Below are 15,682 nucleotides of genomic sequence, written 5' to 3' on the forward strand. Positions count from 1 at the left end.
CACAGCTGCATGCATGCATTCCATTACTGTAACAGGGTCATGTGATCACCTGCCTGACCCACAGATAATCGGTGCTTAAGGTTTCGGAGGAGGCAGTCAGTCCTAACAGCAAAAGAACAACATGTGAACACAGCCTGAAGATTTCAAATGACTTCATGAGGCTAGTCTCCTTTTAGACAAACTTTTTTCTGCCCTGATTTTTTTTTTCTCCTCCATGATGTAGTTATTTCATATTTTTTTCTTTTAAATACTGTGTATTAAAAGGGTACTCCGGTGGAAAACTTTTTTCAACTGGTGCCAGAAAGTTAAACAGATTAGTAAATTACTTCTATTAAAAAATCTTTACCCTTCCAGTACTTTTCAGCAGCTGTATGCTACAGAGAAAATTGTATTTCTTTTTTGTCTTGTCCACAGTGCTCTCTGCTGACACCTGCTGCCCATATCAGGCACTGTCCAGAGCAGGAGAAAATCCCCATTGCAAACCTATGCTGCTCTGGATAGTTCCTGATACGGGCAGCAGGTGTCAGCAGAGAGCACTGTGGACAAGACAAAAAAGAAATTCAAAAAGTATACAATTTTCTCTGTAGCATACAGCTGCTGAAAAGTACTGGAAGGGTAAAGATTTTTTAATAGAAGTAATTTACTAATCTGTTTAACTTTCTGGCACCAGTTGAAAAAAAGTTTTCCACCGGAGTACCCCTTTAATACACAGTATTTAAAAGAAAAAAATATGAAATAACTACATCATGGAGGAGAAAAAAAAAATCAGGGCAGAAAAAATCCAAAACAAAAAAATGTGTCTAAAAGGAGAGTAGCCTCATGAAGTCATTTGAAATCTTCAGGCTGTGTTCACGTGTTGTTATTTTGCTGTCTGGACTGACTGCCTCCTCAAAAGTACTGGAAGGGTAAAGATTTTTTAATAGTAATAATTTACAAATCTGTTTACATTTCTGGCACCAGTTGATTAAAAAAAAAAGTTTTCCACCGGAGTACCCTTTTAACGTAAGGTTTATTTATTTATTTATTCTTTGGCGTTTTATACCCGGTGTCTTTTTCATTGCAAGTGATGGGGTTCTTAAAATGACACAAATATTTCTATTGGAGAATTGGGGGAAAAAACTAGGGATCGACCAATATCGTTTTTTTTTAGGGCCGATACTCTGTGGAGGTTAGGGCTGATAGCCGATAACTTATACCGATATTCCGGTATAAGTTAACGGCTATTTATCCCCCCCCCCCCCCCCCCCCCGGCAACACCGCTGCAGATCATTGATTTAAAGTGCCCGCTTTAAATCAATGATCTGTAGCGGTGTTGCCAGGCTGCCGCCACCCGCTACTCTTCCCCCTGCCTGTCCTGGGGTCCTGAGTCCTATCACCACCAAACTTATTTATGAGTCTTGGCAGTTTAGGCTGCTGGAGTCTAGCCAGGTGATCACATTATGGTAACTGTAGTGATGAGACTCCACCACCTCTTTCTACAAAGCCAGAGATGACATGAGAAATGTAGGTAGCATTAGAAAATCATTTTAGAATTTAATATGGCTAAAAACCCATGCCAGCTAAAATAGGTCAGTACAAAGCATTCACAAGAACCTATACATTATTCTCTAATAATAACCTATACTGAAATGTTTAAGCAAAATAAAAAAATGTTTGGCTTTAATGTTTGGTTCCGGAGAATAGCTGATTTAGAGAAAATAAATTGTGTGCAGTAGAGTAGTTTTATTACCAGAATTACTACCTGTTCTACCTTTTGCAATACTTCTTCTTCTACTGCTTTATTTGTTATGTATATCAGTCAGCATGTGATTTCCTATACTGCAGCTCCTCACTGTGGACACTTAAATAAATGAAATATATATGCAGCTCCTCACTGTGGACACTTAAATAAATGAAATATATATGCAGCTCCTCACTGTGGACACTTAAATAAATGAAATATATATGCAGCTCCTCACTGTGGGCACTTAAATAAATGAAATATATATGCAGCTCCTCACTGTGGACACTTAATTAAATTAATATATATGCAGCTCCTCACTGTGGGCACTTAAATAAATTAATATATATATATATATATATATATATATATATATATATATATATGCAGCTCCTCACTGTGGGCACTTAAATAAATTAATATAAATATATATATATATATGCAGCTCCTCACTGTGGGCACTTAAATAAATTAATATAAATATATATATATGCAGCTCCTCACTGTGGGCACTTAAATAAATTAATATATATATATATGCAGCTCCTCACTGTGAGCACTTAAATAAATTAATATATATATATATATATATATATATATATATATATGCAGCTCCTCACTGTGGACACTTAAATAAATGAAATATATATGCAGCTCCTCACTGTGGGCACTTAAATAAATGAAATATATATGCAGCTCCTCACTGTGGACACTTAATTAAATTAATATATATGCAGCTCCTCACTGTGGGCACGTAAATAAATTAATATATATATATATATATATATATATGCAGCTCCTCACTGTGGACACTTAAATAAATGAAATATATATGCAGCTCCTCACTGTGGACACTTAATTAAATTAATATATATGCAGCTCCTCACTGTGGACACTTAATTAAATTAATATATATGCAGCTCCTCACTGTGGGCACTTAAATAAATTAATATATATATATATATATATATATATATATATATGCAGCTCCTCACTGTGGGCACTTAAATAAATTAATATAAATATATATATATATATGCAGCTCCTCACTGTGGGCACTTAAATAAATTAATATAAATATATATATATGCAGCTCCTCACTGTGGGCACTTAAATAAATTAATATATATATATGCAGCTCCTCACTGTGAGCACTTAAATAAATTAATATATATATATATATATATATATATATATATATATATATGCAGCTCCTCACTGTGGACACTTAAATAAATGAAATATATATGCAGCTCCTCACTGTGGGCACTTAAATAAATGAAATATATATGCAGCTCCTCACTGTGGACACTTAATTAAATTAATATATATGCAGCTCCTCACTGTGGGCACGTAAATAAATTAATATATATATATATATATATATATGCAGCTCCTCACTGTGGACACTTAAATAAATGAAATATATATGCAGCTCCTCACTGTGGGCACTTAAATAAATTAATATATATGCAGCTCCTCACTGTGGACACTTAATTAAATTAATATATATGCAGCTCCTCACTGTGGGCACTTATAAATTAATATAAATATATATATATATATATATATATATATATATATGCAGCTCCTCACTGTGGGCACGTAAATAAATTAATATATATGCAGCTACTTACTGTGGACACTTAAATAAATGAAATATATATGCAGCTCCTCACTGTGGACACTTAATTAAATTAATATATATGCAGCTCCTCACTGTGGGCACTTAAATAAATTAATATAAATATATATATATATATATATATATGCAGCTCCTCACTGTGGACACTTAAATAAATTAATATAAATATATATATATATATATGATGCAGATAGGGTCAGGCTGCTCACCACTCTCGCGTTTGCTGCGCTATCTCGTGCTGCGGACACCGGTACCGCTCCCGGCTTAGTAGAACTCTCACAGAAAAGAAAACGTCCGGCACTCGAGAAAATGCAGGTAAAACTTGTCAATGGCTTTATTCACACGCTTAGGCAGGACACAATCTGACGCGTTTCGCACCCTCAGGTGCTTAGTCGTAGATACGACTAAGCACCTGAGGGTGCGAAACGCGTCAGATTGTGTCCTGCCTAAGCGTGTGAATAAAGCCATTGACAAGTTTTACCTGCATTTTCTCGAGTGCCGGACGTTTTCTTTTCTGTGAGATATATATATATATATATATATATATATATATATATATATATATGCAGCTCCTCACTGTGGGCACGTAAATAAATTAATATATATATATATATATATATATATATATATATATATATATGCAGCTCCTCACTGTGGACACTTAAATAAATGAAATATATATGCAGCTCCTCACTGTGGACACTTAAATAAATGAAATATATATGCAGCTCCTCACTGTGGGCACTTAAATAAATGAAATATATATGCAGCTCCTCACTGTGGACACTTAATTAAATTAATATATATGCAGCTCCTCACTGTGGGCACTTAAATAAATTAATATATATATATATATATATATATATATATATATATATATATGCAGCTCCTCACTGTGGGCACTTAAATAAATTAATATAAATATATATATATATATATATGCAGCTCCTCACTGTGGGCACTTAAATAAATTAATATAAATATATATATATGCAGCTCCTCACTGTGGGCACTTAAATAAATTAATATATATATATGCAGCTCCTCACTGTGAGCACTTAAATAAATTAATATATATATATATATATATATATATATATATATATATGCAGCTCCTCACTGTGGACACTTAAATAAATGAAATATATATGCAGCTCCTCACTGTGGGCACTTAAATAAATGAAATATATATGCAGCTCCTCACTGTGGACACTTAATTAAATTAATATATATGCAGCTCCTCACTGTGGGCACTTAAATAAATTAATATATATATATATATATATATATATATATATATGCAGCTCCTCACTGTGGGCACTTAAATAAATTAATATAAATATATATATATATGCAGCTCCTCACTGTGGGCACTTAAATAAATTAATATAAATATATATATATGCAGCTCCTCACTGTGGGCACTTAAATAAATTAATATATATATATGCAGCTCCTCACTGTGAGCACTTAAATAAATTAATATATATATATATATATATATATATGCAGCTCCTCACTGTGGACACTTAAATAAATGAAATATATATGCAGCTCCTCACTGTGGACACTTAATTAAATTAATATATATGCAGCTCCTCACTGTGGGCACTTAAATAAATTAATATAAATATATATATATATATATATATATATATATATGCAGCTCCTCACTGTGGACACTTAAATAAATTAATATATATATATATATATATATATATATATATATATATATATATATATATATGCAGCTCCTCACTGTGGACACTTAAATAAATTAATATATATATATGCAGCTCCTCACTGTGGGCACTTAAATAAATTAATATAAATATATATATATATATATATATATATATATATATATATATATATATGCAGCTCCTCACTGTGGGCACGTAAATAAATTAATATATATATATATATATATATATATATATATATATATATGCAGCTCCTCACTGTGGACACTTAAATAAATGAAATATATATGCAGCTCCTCACTGTGGACACTTAAATAAATGAAATATATATGCAGCTCCTCACTGTGGGCACTTAAATAAATTAATATATATGCAGCTCCTCACTGTGGACACTTAATTAAATTAATATATATGCAGCTCCTCACTGTGGGCACTTAAATAAATTAATATAAATATATATATATATATATATATATATATATATATATATATATGCAGCTCCTCACTGTGGACACTTAAATAAATTAATATAAATATATATATATATATATATATATATATATATATGCAGCTCCTCACTGTGGGCACGTAAATAAATTAATATATATGCAGCTACTTACTGTGGACACTTAAATAAATGAAATATATATGCAGCTCCTCACTGTGGACACTTAATTAAATTAATATATATGCAGCTCCTCACTGTGGGCACTTAAATAAATTAATATAAATATATATATATATATATATATATATATATATATATATATGCAGCTCCTCACTGTGGACACTTAAATAAATTAATATAAATATATATATATATATATATATATATGCAGCTCCTCACTGTGGGCACGTAAATAAATTAATATATATATATATATATATATATATATATATATATATATATATATGCAGCTCCTCACTGTGGACACTTAAATAAATGAAATATATATGCAGCTCCTTACTGTGGACACTTAAATAAATGAAATATATATATGCAGCTCCTCACTGTGGGCACGTAAATAAATTAATATATATATATGAATAAATATGTTCATATGTTTTGTTCAGATGTTTTGCTTTTAGGCATTATCATGCCTTTGAGATGAAAAATAAAATTACAAAAATGTTTTTTGAAACATATCCTTGTGCTTACAGATGACAAACAGTAATCTTCAGGCCCGACGCCGAGGGATCCCAGAATGCATCCTGCTAGTGACACAGCGCATCACCAAGTATCCAGTACTCGTGGAGAGAATACTACGATATACACCTGGTCAGTGGACAGTATATCTCTGCTTACACTGAGCACAAACCTAACTATGATTTCTACCATACAGTACACACAAAATATGGAACATATTACACTCAAAAGTGTAAGCTGTGAATTCAGCACTGGTGTAATAAGGAAGCCTTAGGCCTTGTTCACACGCCTGAATTTCTGCATGAATATATAGTCAATACACTTCAATGGGATTCCGCTGTCCTATTCACATAGCTGAATTTCCGCTGCAGGAATTCCATTGAAGTGAATGGGCAATTAATTTCTGCTGAATTTACTGCAGAATTCAATGCAGAAATTCTGCCATGTGAACATAACCTTACTTTACAGTAGTTTTTATTTGTCTCTCTTCTGCTCTTTTTCTCTTGGCAGCAAATTCCTCTTACTCCCTCCATAGAATTCTGTGGGAAGCATGTAACCTGATCCCACAACGAGTTGATTCATTTTGCGTTTAACTTTTAGTAGTTTTTATTAGTAAGTGATTAGTTTAGTAGGTAGAGAGAAGAAAAGGTGGAAAAAGAGGCTTCTCTTCTAAGATATATAATAAAGCTTCCTATTGGCTTGTACCATTGATGTGTGCAAAGTTTTTTTTTTAAAGTTAGTAATCTTTTAACTAAACTGTATATTTAGATTGTAAAAGGTCTATGAAAAGGAAAAATATATACGGTACTTTTACAACCTGCAAATATTTATATTTTTATAAGTGTGTTATAAATAGAGCTTTTTCTTTCTTTGCAATATATAACTTGTCTAACACTTTATGTGTAATGTGTGTGCTCCATTACTTAACACCGCTCCTATGTTCTCTTCAGAGGGTACAGAGGAAAACAAAGACCTCTGCCGAGCCCTCAGCCTGATCAAGGACATGGTCACTGCTGTGGATTTAAAAGTCAGCGAGTTTGAAAGAAAGCAAAAGCTGGAAGAGTTTCTAAATAAGATCGAAAACAAGACGTTCACTAAGATGAAAAATGGCCATGTCTTCACAAAGCAGGATCTGAGGATAAAAGAGAGGGTGCTGCTGCATGATGGTGTTCTCCTGTGGAAAACTGCTACTGGGAGGTTTAAAGGTATTTGCATACAGGGGGCTTTATAAAATGTTCACTAGATATGATCTGATGGTTGTGACTCTCATATGCTTCATTTTTAATGTTTAATGGAAAATGCAAGGCGTTTTATAGGCAAACTCACTTCAGTACAGCTTTTAACTGATTTGACTGCTATTGAATGGAATAAGTGTTCCCAAAAGGCTTATTACAGAGGTCCCTCTCTTGTCTGTTCCTTGCTACACAATAGAGATATACCATTTTAAGAAATTAGAAAACTAGGAAGACGTAAAGGAAAATGTAGTGTAATCTGCAGGCTGCATGTTATAGAGGAGGACGAGCTAAACAAGTCATGGGAAAGCAGTAGTATTGTGGAAAGAGTTCCACAATAACTTGTCATTTATTCATGGCAAGCTGTACTCAGGCCCTACTGTGTATGAGTGTGCCTATAGAGGTAGCTATCAGTTACTGAGTTTAGGTAAATACTTTGGGATTATTCAAGTCCCTTTTTAGAAACACATTGCAGTTATACACTGGTGACCTGTCAAAAAAGATTTGTCAATAAATATGTTCTGCCTGACCTATTGATCTATATGAATAAGGACTTTGGAGGCCTTTACAGACAAACCCTATTTTTGGGAAATGGACTAGTTCACATGGCTGTTGCACTACATTGGCCAGTCAGTCGGAACAACGGGAGTTGAGCAGTGAAAAAAATAGTCCAATTTTTTTTCTCCGCTCAACTCCTGTAAAATATCACATCCCAGACAGACCTCATTCAATTCAATGTGATCAGTCCAGAGATGGCGGTGTCAGTTGTACTCTGAGATATTTTGGGTCCATTTGGCATAAAAAACGAAAACATGTGGATCCAGAACGGTTCGGAGCACAACGGCAGTGTGAACTTTGCCTAAAAGTCAATGGGCCCAGTAAGAGCATGTTGCAGTATATGTCGTCAAACCTTTTGACATATATCCGCAATATTTGGAGTGCTAGCATATGCTTTTGTTCATAGACCCACCCTTTGACTAAGGGAATGGTAACTCCATTTTCAATTTATTTATACTTTTCCAAGAAAAATGAGAACCAATGTGAATTTCTAAGAAAATGCTCCTGGACTTTGATTTCTATGGGGTCTAGGAGTATAAAAGTTGTCTCATTTGCATGAATAAACCTGTCATTAAAGGGGTTATCCCGAACAGAGCTAATTTCTTTCAAATACAGCCACTCACCTGTGTACAGATTGTGTGTGGTAGTACAACTTTGCAATACCACCCTCAACCTAAAGATGGGTGAATCACTGTTTAATGAAGACATCAGCTCTGTTTTTCTTATCCTGGATAACCCTTTTAAAAGAATATTCCCATCTCATTAAATACATCTCTAACTGTTTCTCTGGCTGTATTAACTATTTTTGTAATTGGTTTAAATAACTTTTTTAATGTGTATCCCTTGGTTACGACCAGTGCTGCGACTTGGCAGCTCGGACTGCGGAAACACTATGGAGGATGGCAGAGTTGGTAGCATGTGCAGTAGCTTCCAGTACCCCTCCCCTGTCCCCTCGCCCCCCGGTCTAACCATGTGATTGTCACAACAGTGCTTACAATATCTTGTAGTGACAATCCCCCAGAATGGAACAGCTGGTGCTAGTGTAGGGAGCTTCCACGGGTCCAAATGCTGCTATGAGGTGGTTCCAAATCAGCATTGGGATCACATGTGCAGGCCAGCAGCGCTGTCAAAAAGTATGAAGCATGGACGGACATAAAAATGGAAGGTGGGAAAGCCCCTTTAAGTAAATATAGTATACAGCAGTATTTAGCAGACTTCAGCTCAACAGTCAGTGGAGTAGCCTTTTATTTACCAGTTACAATACAATAGCTGTAACCCAGCTGTAGGGCGATATTTATTTTAGAATAGAAAAGACTGCTTAGGGAGGAGGGGAAAAAACTAAAATGTTATCTAAAAGTACACATGACACTTCTTCTACTTTATTGCTGGATGCTAAATGTACTATGAGTTTTTTTCCATGTGTGCACTAGAGCTACAATGCTTGAAATGTTATGCCTAATTCGGGCCAATGTAGGAGTGTGCTGAACACCGAGCACATTCTGGCTATCAATACGCTGCTCAAATAAATAAAAGGAACACTAAGATAACACATCCTAGATCTGAATGAATGAACTAATTGTATTAAATACTTTTGTCTTTACATAGTTGAATATACTGACAACAAAATCACACAAAAATGATCAATTGAAATCAAATTTATCAACCCATGGAGGTCTGGATATGGATTCACACTCAAAATCAAAGTGGAAAAAAAAACACACTACAGGCTGATCAAACTTTGATGTAATGTCCTTAAAACAAGTCAAAATGAGGCTCAGTAGTGTGTGTGGCCTCCATGTGCCCGTATGACCTCCCTACAATGCCTGGGCATGCTCCTGATGAGGTGGCGGATGGTCTCCTGAGGGATGTCCTCCCAGACCTGGACTAAAGCATCCGCCAACTCCTGGACAGTCTGTGGTGCAATGTGGCATTGGTGGATGGAGCGAGACATGATGTCTCAGATGTCCTCAATCAGATTCAGGTCTGGGGAACAGACGGGCCAGTCCGTAGCATCAATGCCTTCCTCTTGCAGGAACTGCTGACACACTCCAGCCACATGAGGTCTAGCATTGTCTTGCATTAGGAGGAACCCAGGGCCAACAGCACCAGCATATAGTCTCACAAGGGGTCTGAGGATCTCTGTACCTAATTGCAGTCAGGCTATCTCTGGCAAGCACATGGAGGGCTGTGTGGCCCCCCGCCAAAGAAATGCCACCCCCACCATTACTGACCCACCGCCAAACTGGTCATGCTGGAGGATGTTTCAGGCAGCAGAACGTTCTCCACAGTGTCTCCAGACTCTATCACGTCTCTCACATGTGCTCTATGTGAACCTGCTTTCATCTGTGAAGAGCACAGGGTGCCAGTGGCGAATTTGCCAATCTTGGTGTTCTCTGGCAAATGCCAAATGTCCTGCACGGTGTTGGGCTGTTGTAAGCATGCTGCACTACCTGAGCCACTTGTGTGGGTTGTAGACTCCGTCTCATGCTACCACTAGAGTGCCATTATTCAAAAGTGACCAAAACATTAGCCAGGAAGCATAAGAACTGAGAAGTGGCCTGTGGTCACCACCTGCAGAACCACTCCTTTATTGGGGGTGTCTTGCTAATTGCCTATCATTTCCACATGTTGTCTGTTCCATTTGCACAACAGCATGTGAAATTGATTGTCAATCAGTGTTGCTTCCTGAGTGGACAGTGGGATTTCACAGAAGTGTGATTGACTTGGAGTTACATTGTGGTGTTTAAGTGTTCCCTTTATTTGTATATATGTGTATATATATATATATATATATGTGGGTGTGTGAAGTATTCATGTCTGTGCTGTTTTTGGTGGGGGCATTTTCCTCTAGAGCAGAAAACATTGGCAGCTATGGTTTATTTAGACTTTTGTTTCTAAACTCTCTAACATTTTTCCCTCCTTAGATATTCAAGCTCTACTTCTATCCGACGTCTTACTGTTTCTCCAAGAAAAGGATCAGAAATATATATTTGCTGCTGTGGTGAGTTTGTATCCAATATGTTTCTCATTAATGTGTTGTAATAAAATAAAGCGATGAGTGGAAAGCGAATGTACTGCCAGCTGGAAATATTGTACCAGGCGCAGACGTAACAAAAGAATTGTGTCTCCTATGTAATGGTTATGCAGTCGTTCTTTCTCTTTACAGATCAATAGATTAGATGTCTTGATACATCTCTGCATTTCTGTTTTCTTTTCCCCCTACAAGTAACATATATGCCAGAAACTGGATGAAGAGGGATGGATGAGCTTTGTGCACACAGGGTCATTTTGCATATATATTTACATGGGGACAACCCCATTGTGCTGTAGAACTCCCTTATCTGGGTACAGTGTCTTCTGGTACTGGGGCCCCCAACTTTAAAGGGTTTGTCTGGTGCTAGAAAAAATGGTCTCAGTCTTACCTGCTCCAGTAACCGGGTTCCCCGCTGATCAACACTTCCTGGCCTCCATCTTGACATGCCCACTTAACCAGTCACTGGCCATACTGGAGACCTCCCTCAGCCAATGATTGGTTTGAATAACAAAATGAAAGAGACAAAGACGCCAAGTGGCCTTTTTTAAACTAGTTTTCACATCTTTAGCAAACACATTTTATAATAAAGTACATAAGAAATGCTTATTTTTTTAGGCAGTAATAAATTAAAATGTTTTTTTTTTCTAACAACATTTACTATAAACTTTAAATATAGCAAATTTTTGTAAATAAAACTTCATTTTACATAAACTTAAAAGTAGTAATAAATCATATGTTAAATTTAAACATTACCATTTTCATCTTATAAAAAGATCTGCAGCATTTAGGAAAATTACCACAAGAAATGGCTCCCTCTGTTACTCCATTGGTGCCTTTGAGACATGACTGTATGGAGCATTAGGATTTTCAGAGCAGCTGGTGGCCTAACAAAGTCTCTTATTTATATAGTTGCGTATTGGGCCCTTCCATGTACTGTTAAAAGGGTATTCCAGGATTTTTTTTCCTCACGCCTTTGAGCTCATGATGCCAAGTTAGAATGCAGTGTAATTTGCTTCTATTATTTCTGTACGTTACTTTGTCCTGTTTTCATGCACAGGACACATCCAGAAGTGCTATAGGCTCCTTTTGGGCCTCAAAGTTAACACCAAAGGGTTACTGTGCTGCAGTGCTGCAAAGTCTTTTTATTTTACTTCATGTAGATAGATGTAAAGGATAGCACTCTGAAGTTCCTAAGATATTGTCTTTATTGCATGTGAATCACAAGGTGCGGCGTGCAGCAGAAGACGTGATTCACAGCGGGTAAGGACGCCGGGGCGCTCCAGACATTGATCAGTGTCTGGAGCGTCCTGGCGTCCTTACTTCAGAGGTGGTGAGTGCTATCCTTTACATCTATCTATATGAATTGGAATACAGCGTTGTGTGCCTTCTACCTACCTAGTGCCTTCACAGGGATTTAATTAAATACACTCATACAGAGTACATTGCCGGACGAACGGACTTTTTCTATTAAAGGATACTTTTTATTTTACTGTGGTCTCTGACCTTTCCCAGCATTCCACTAGAAACAATAAGGCTCACGATTTCTCCATCCGCCTTGACTAAACGATTTTATACCTTAAAATCGTATGAAATCGTATATAAAGTCGGATCCATTGACCTCCATTAAAAAAATCGGATCCATTACACACATCCGATTTGATCCGCATCCGATTTCACACGATCTTTGTTTGGGTCTGAAATCTGGTTTGACCACGATTTCAGACCTGAACAAAAATCGGGTGAAATCGGATGCGGATCAAATTGGATGTGTAATGGATCCGATTTTTTAATTGAGGTCAATGGATCCGACTTTATATACGATTTCATACGATTTTAAGTTAAAAAATCGTTTACTCAAGTCGGATGGAGAAATCGTGATGTGAACGCTGCAGTTGGCAAGAGGATAACATTACTTCACTAAATCCCTTCCACCTTGCTATCCACCCACCCACCGACTGCAGCATGGTCACACCCCATGGACACCATATGACTTATGACATATTGTCTCTGGCAGCATAGAATGCTGGGAAAGGTCAGAGAAAACAATAAAATAAAAAGACTTTGCACTTCTGACAGTAACCCTTTTGTGTCCATAATCTTTGAGGCCCAAAAGGAGCCAATCATAAGACGGCCCTTTTAAGAAGTAGCTTGCAGTTGCCATTCTTACTGTCTGAACTGCTCTGTAATTCACGATCTTTAAATGTTTGATACATGTGTGTTTAGTTTTTTTTCTCCTTTCCCCTAAAGGATCAGAAACCACCAATTATTTCACTCCAGAAGTTGATAGTGAGAAAAGTGGCTAATGAAGAACGGGGAATGTTCTTAATAAGTGCATCATCCGCGGGGCCCGAAATGTATGAAATCCATACCAGCTCCAAAGATGAGCGCAACGCGTGGATGAGGCAGATACAGGAAGCTGTACAGAGGTAACCATTGTGTTAATGGTGTTAATAGCATGCTCACAGAAATGCAATGTATTGTATTGTAAGATATTTTTTTATTTATTTTTTACATTTGCTGCACTCTTTACTATTCCTTAGGTGTCCTGAAGAAGAGGAGGGAAAACCCTGTGAATCAGATGAGGATAAACGGGCCGCTGAAGCACGAGCGGCAAAGGCCAAAGAATATCAAGGTGTGTGAATATGTTGTGTTACTAGTTCCTTTATGTGATCTGACCCAGTTTGTGTAGCTGTATTTACAAAAGCACCGTGACCTATTTGTGTTATACCGTTGGCTAAAATTCTAAGGCCATGCTCTGATTTGCATCATGGTTTTCATTTATAAAGTAAGTCGTGAAAGGATCGAAACTATATGAAGAAATAGACGAATACTCATATACAGTTTGCAAATACAGGTGAAGGCATTGGGATCACATCATAATGTTTTTCGGCTCATCAGATTCTTTGGCAAATGTACATGTTTAAAAAAAGACTCTCATGTGAGCCGAAATTTGTCATGTGATACCATCACTGCCAGACAATAAGATTCAGCTCGATTGGCAAACTATATGCGAGTGCCAATCTATTTCTTCAACTGTGGGAACTGCTGCCCTAGATAGGAGCATCACATCTAATATACAGGGTGGGCCATTTAAATGGATACACTTAATAAAATGGGAATGGTTGGTGATATTAACTTCCTGTTTGTGGCACATTAGTATATGTGAGGGGGAAAACTTTTCAAGATGGGTGGTGACCATGGCGGCCATTTTGAAGTCAGCCATTTTGAATCCAACTTTTGTTTTTTCAATAGGACGAGGGTCATGTGACACATCAAACTTATTGGGAATTTCACAAGAAAAACAATGATGTACTTGGTTTTAATGTAACTTTATTCTTTCATGAGTTATTTACAAGTTTCTGACCACTTATAAAATGTGTTCAATGTGCTGCCCATTGTGTTGGATTGTCAATGCAACCCTCTTCTCCCACTCTTCACACACTGATAGCAACACCGCAGGAGATTGCATTGACAATCTAACACAATGGGCAGCACATTGAACACATTTTATAAGTGGTCAGAAACTTGTAAATAACTCATCAAAGAATAAAGTTATGTGTTTTAACATAACTTTATTCTTTGATGAGTTATTTACAAGTTTCTGACCACTTATAAAATGTGTTCAATGTGCTGCCCATTGTGTTGGATTGCTTGGTTTTACAAGCACATCATTGTTTTTCTTGTGAAATTCCCAATAAGTTTGATGTGTCACATGACCCTCTTCCTATTGAAAAAAAAAAAGCTGAATTCAAAATGGCCGCCATGGTCACCACCCATCTTGAAAAGTTTCCCCCCTCACATATACTAATGTGCCACAAACAGGAAGTTATTATCACCAACCATTCCCATTTTATTAAGGTGTATCCATATAAATGGCCCACCCTGTATAGTGCCAGCTGATTTCTATTCCTTCGGGATTTCCCGGGACTGTGGGAACGCTGTCAGGGAACATATAGATCAGTGTTTCCCAGCCAGGGTGCCTCCAACTGTTGCAAAACTACAACTCCCAGCATGCCCGGACAGCCAAAGGCTGTCTGGGCATACTGGGAGTTGTAGTTTTGCAACAGCTGGAGGCACCCTGGTTTGGAAATACTGATATAGATTGGGACTCTAGGCACTGAGCAATGCATCCAAAACTAATGTACACAGAGCCTATTATTTGGGGTTACAGTTTAAAATATTTCTGTATTTTGTAACATAGCATGCCGCTGTATATTTGTATTCCAGTATTTAACCAGCAGGTGGCAGTGTCCAATTGCAGATAATACATTGCAATAATTTTTTTTGTGTGTTTTATTGCACCACGTGCTGTTAGACATAATGGAAACTTCAAGTGTTTTTGTTTTTTTTCTTTTTATCTTTATGTAGAAATTTTGGGTTGCCATGACCAGCAAATTTTCAGTTGCTTGGAAGATAAGTTGCAGATGTTTGCAGAACTTGCAGCAATGTGCGGGGGGAGCGATATGCACCTGGAGCCACATCTTTTAGTGAAGGCGGATTCTGGAGAGGTGCCACAGGCTGCATCCTTGCTGGCGGCTGCACTAAAAGAAGGTACACGTCTTGGAAGATCCTTCTATGGTGTCATAATCTTCTATATTTAGGTGCATGCATAAATAATTGACTAATTTTGTCTTTTTTTAAAT

General features: G+C 36.6%; 1 protein-coding gene across 5 annotated transcripts in view; it reads left to right on the forward strand.

The window, feature by feature from the left end:
- ARHGEF28 (Rho guanine nucleotide exchange factor 28) overlaps positions 1-15,682 on the forward strand; it is a 270,524-nt gene that overhangs the window by 235,742 nt on the left and 19,100 nt on the right. For all 5 annotated transcript variants that reach the window (XM_056539915.1, XM_056539902.1, XM_056539924.1 and 2 more), the window contains exons 22-27: positions 6,230-6,347; positions 7,166-7,420; positions 10,930-11,006; positions 13,287-13,465; positions 13,580-13,671; positions 15,408-15,590. In XM_056539915.1, the coding sequence (XP_056395890.1) occupies positions 6,230-6,347; positions 7,166-7,420; positions 10,930-11,006; positions 13,287-13,465; positions 13,580-13,671; positions 15,408-15,590 (904 nt within the window). The remainder of the gene's footprint in view (positions 1-6,229; positions 6,348-7,165; positions 7,421-10,929; positions 11,007-13,286; positions 13,466-13,579; positions 13,672-15,407; positions 15,591-15,682) is intronic.

The sequence above is a fragment of the Hyla sarda genome, chromosome 1 (genome assembly GCF_029499605.1).
Source record: "Hyla sarda isolate aHylSar1 chromosome 1, aHylSar1.hap1, whole genome shotgun sequence".
NCBI lineage: Eukaryota > Metazoa > Chordata > Amphibia > Anura > Hylidae > Hyla > Hyla sarda.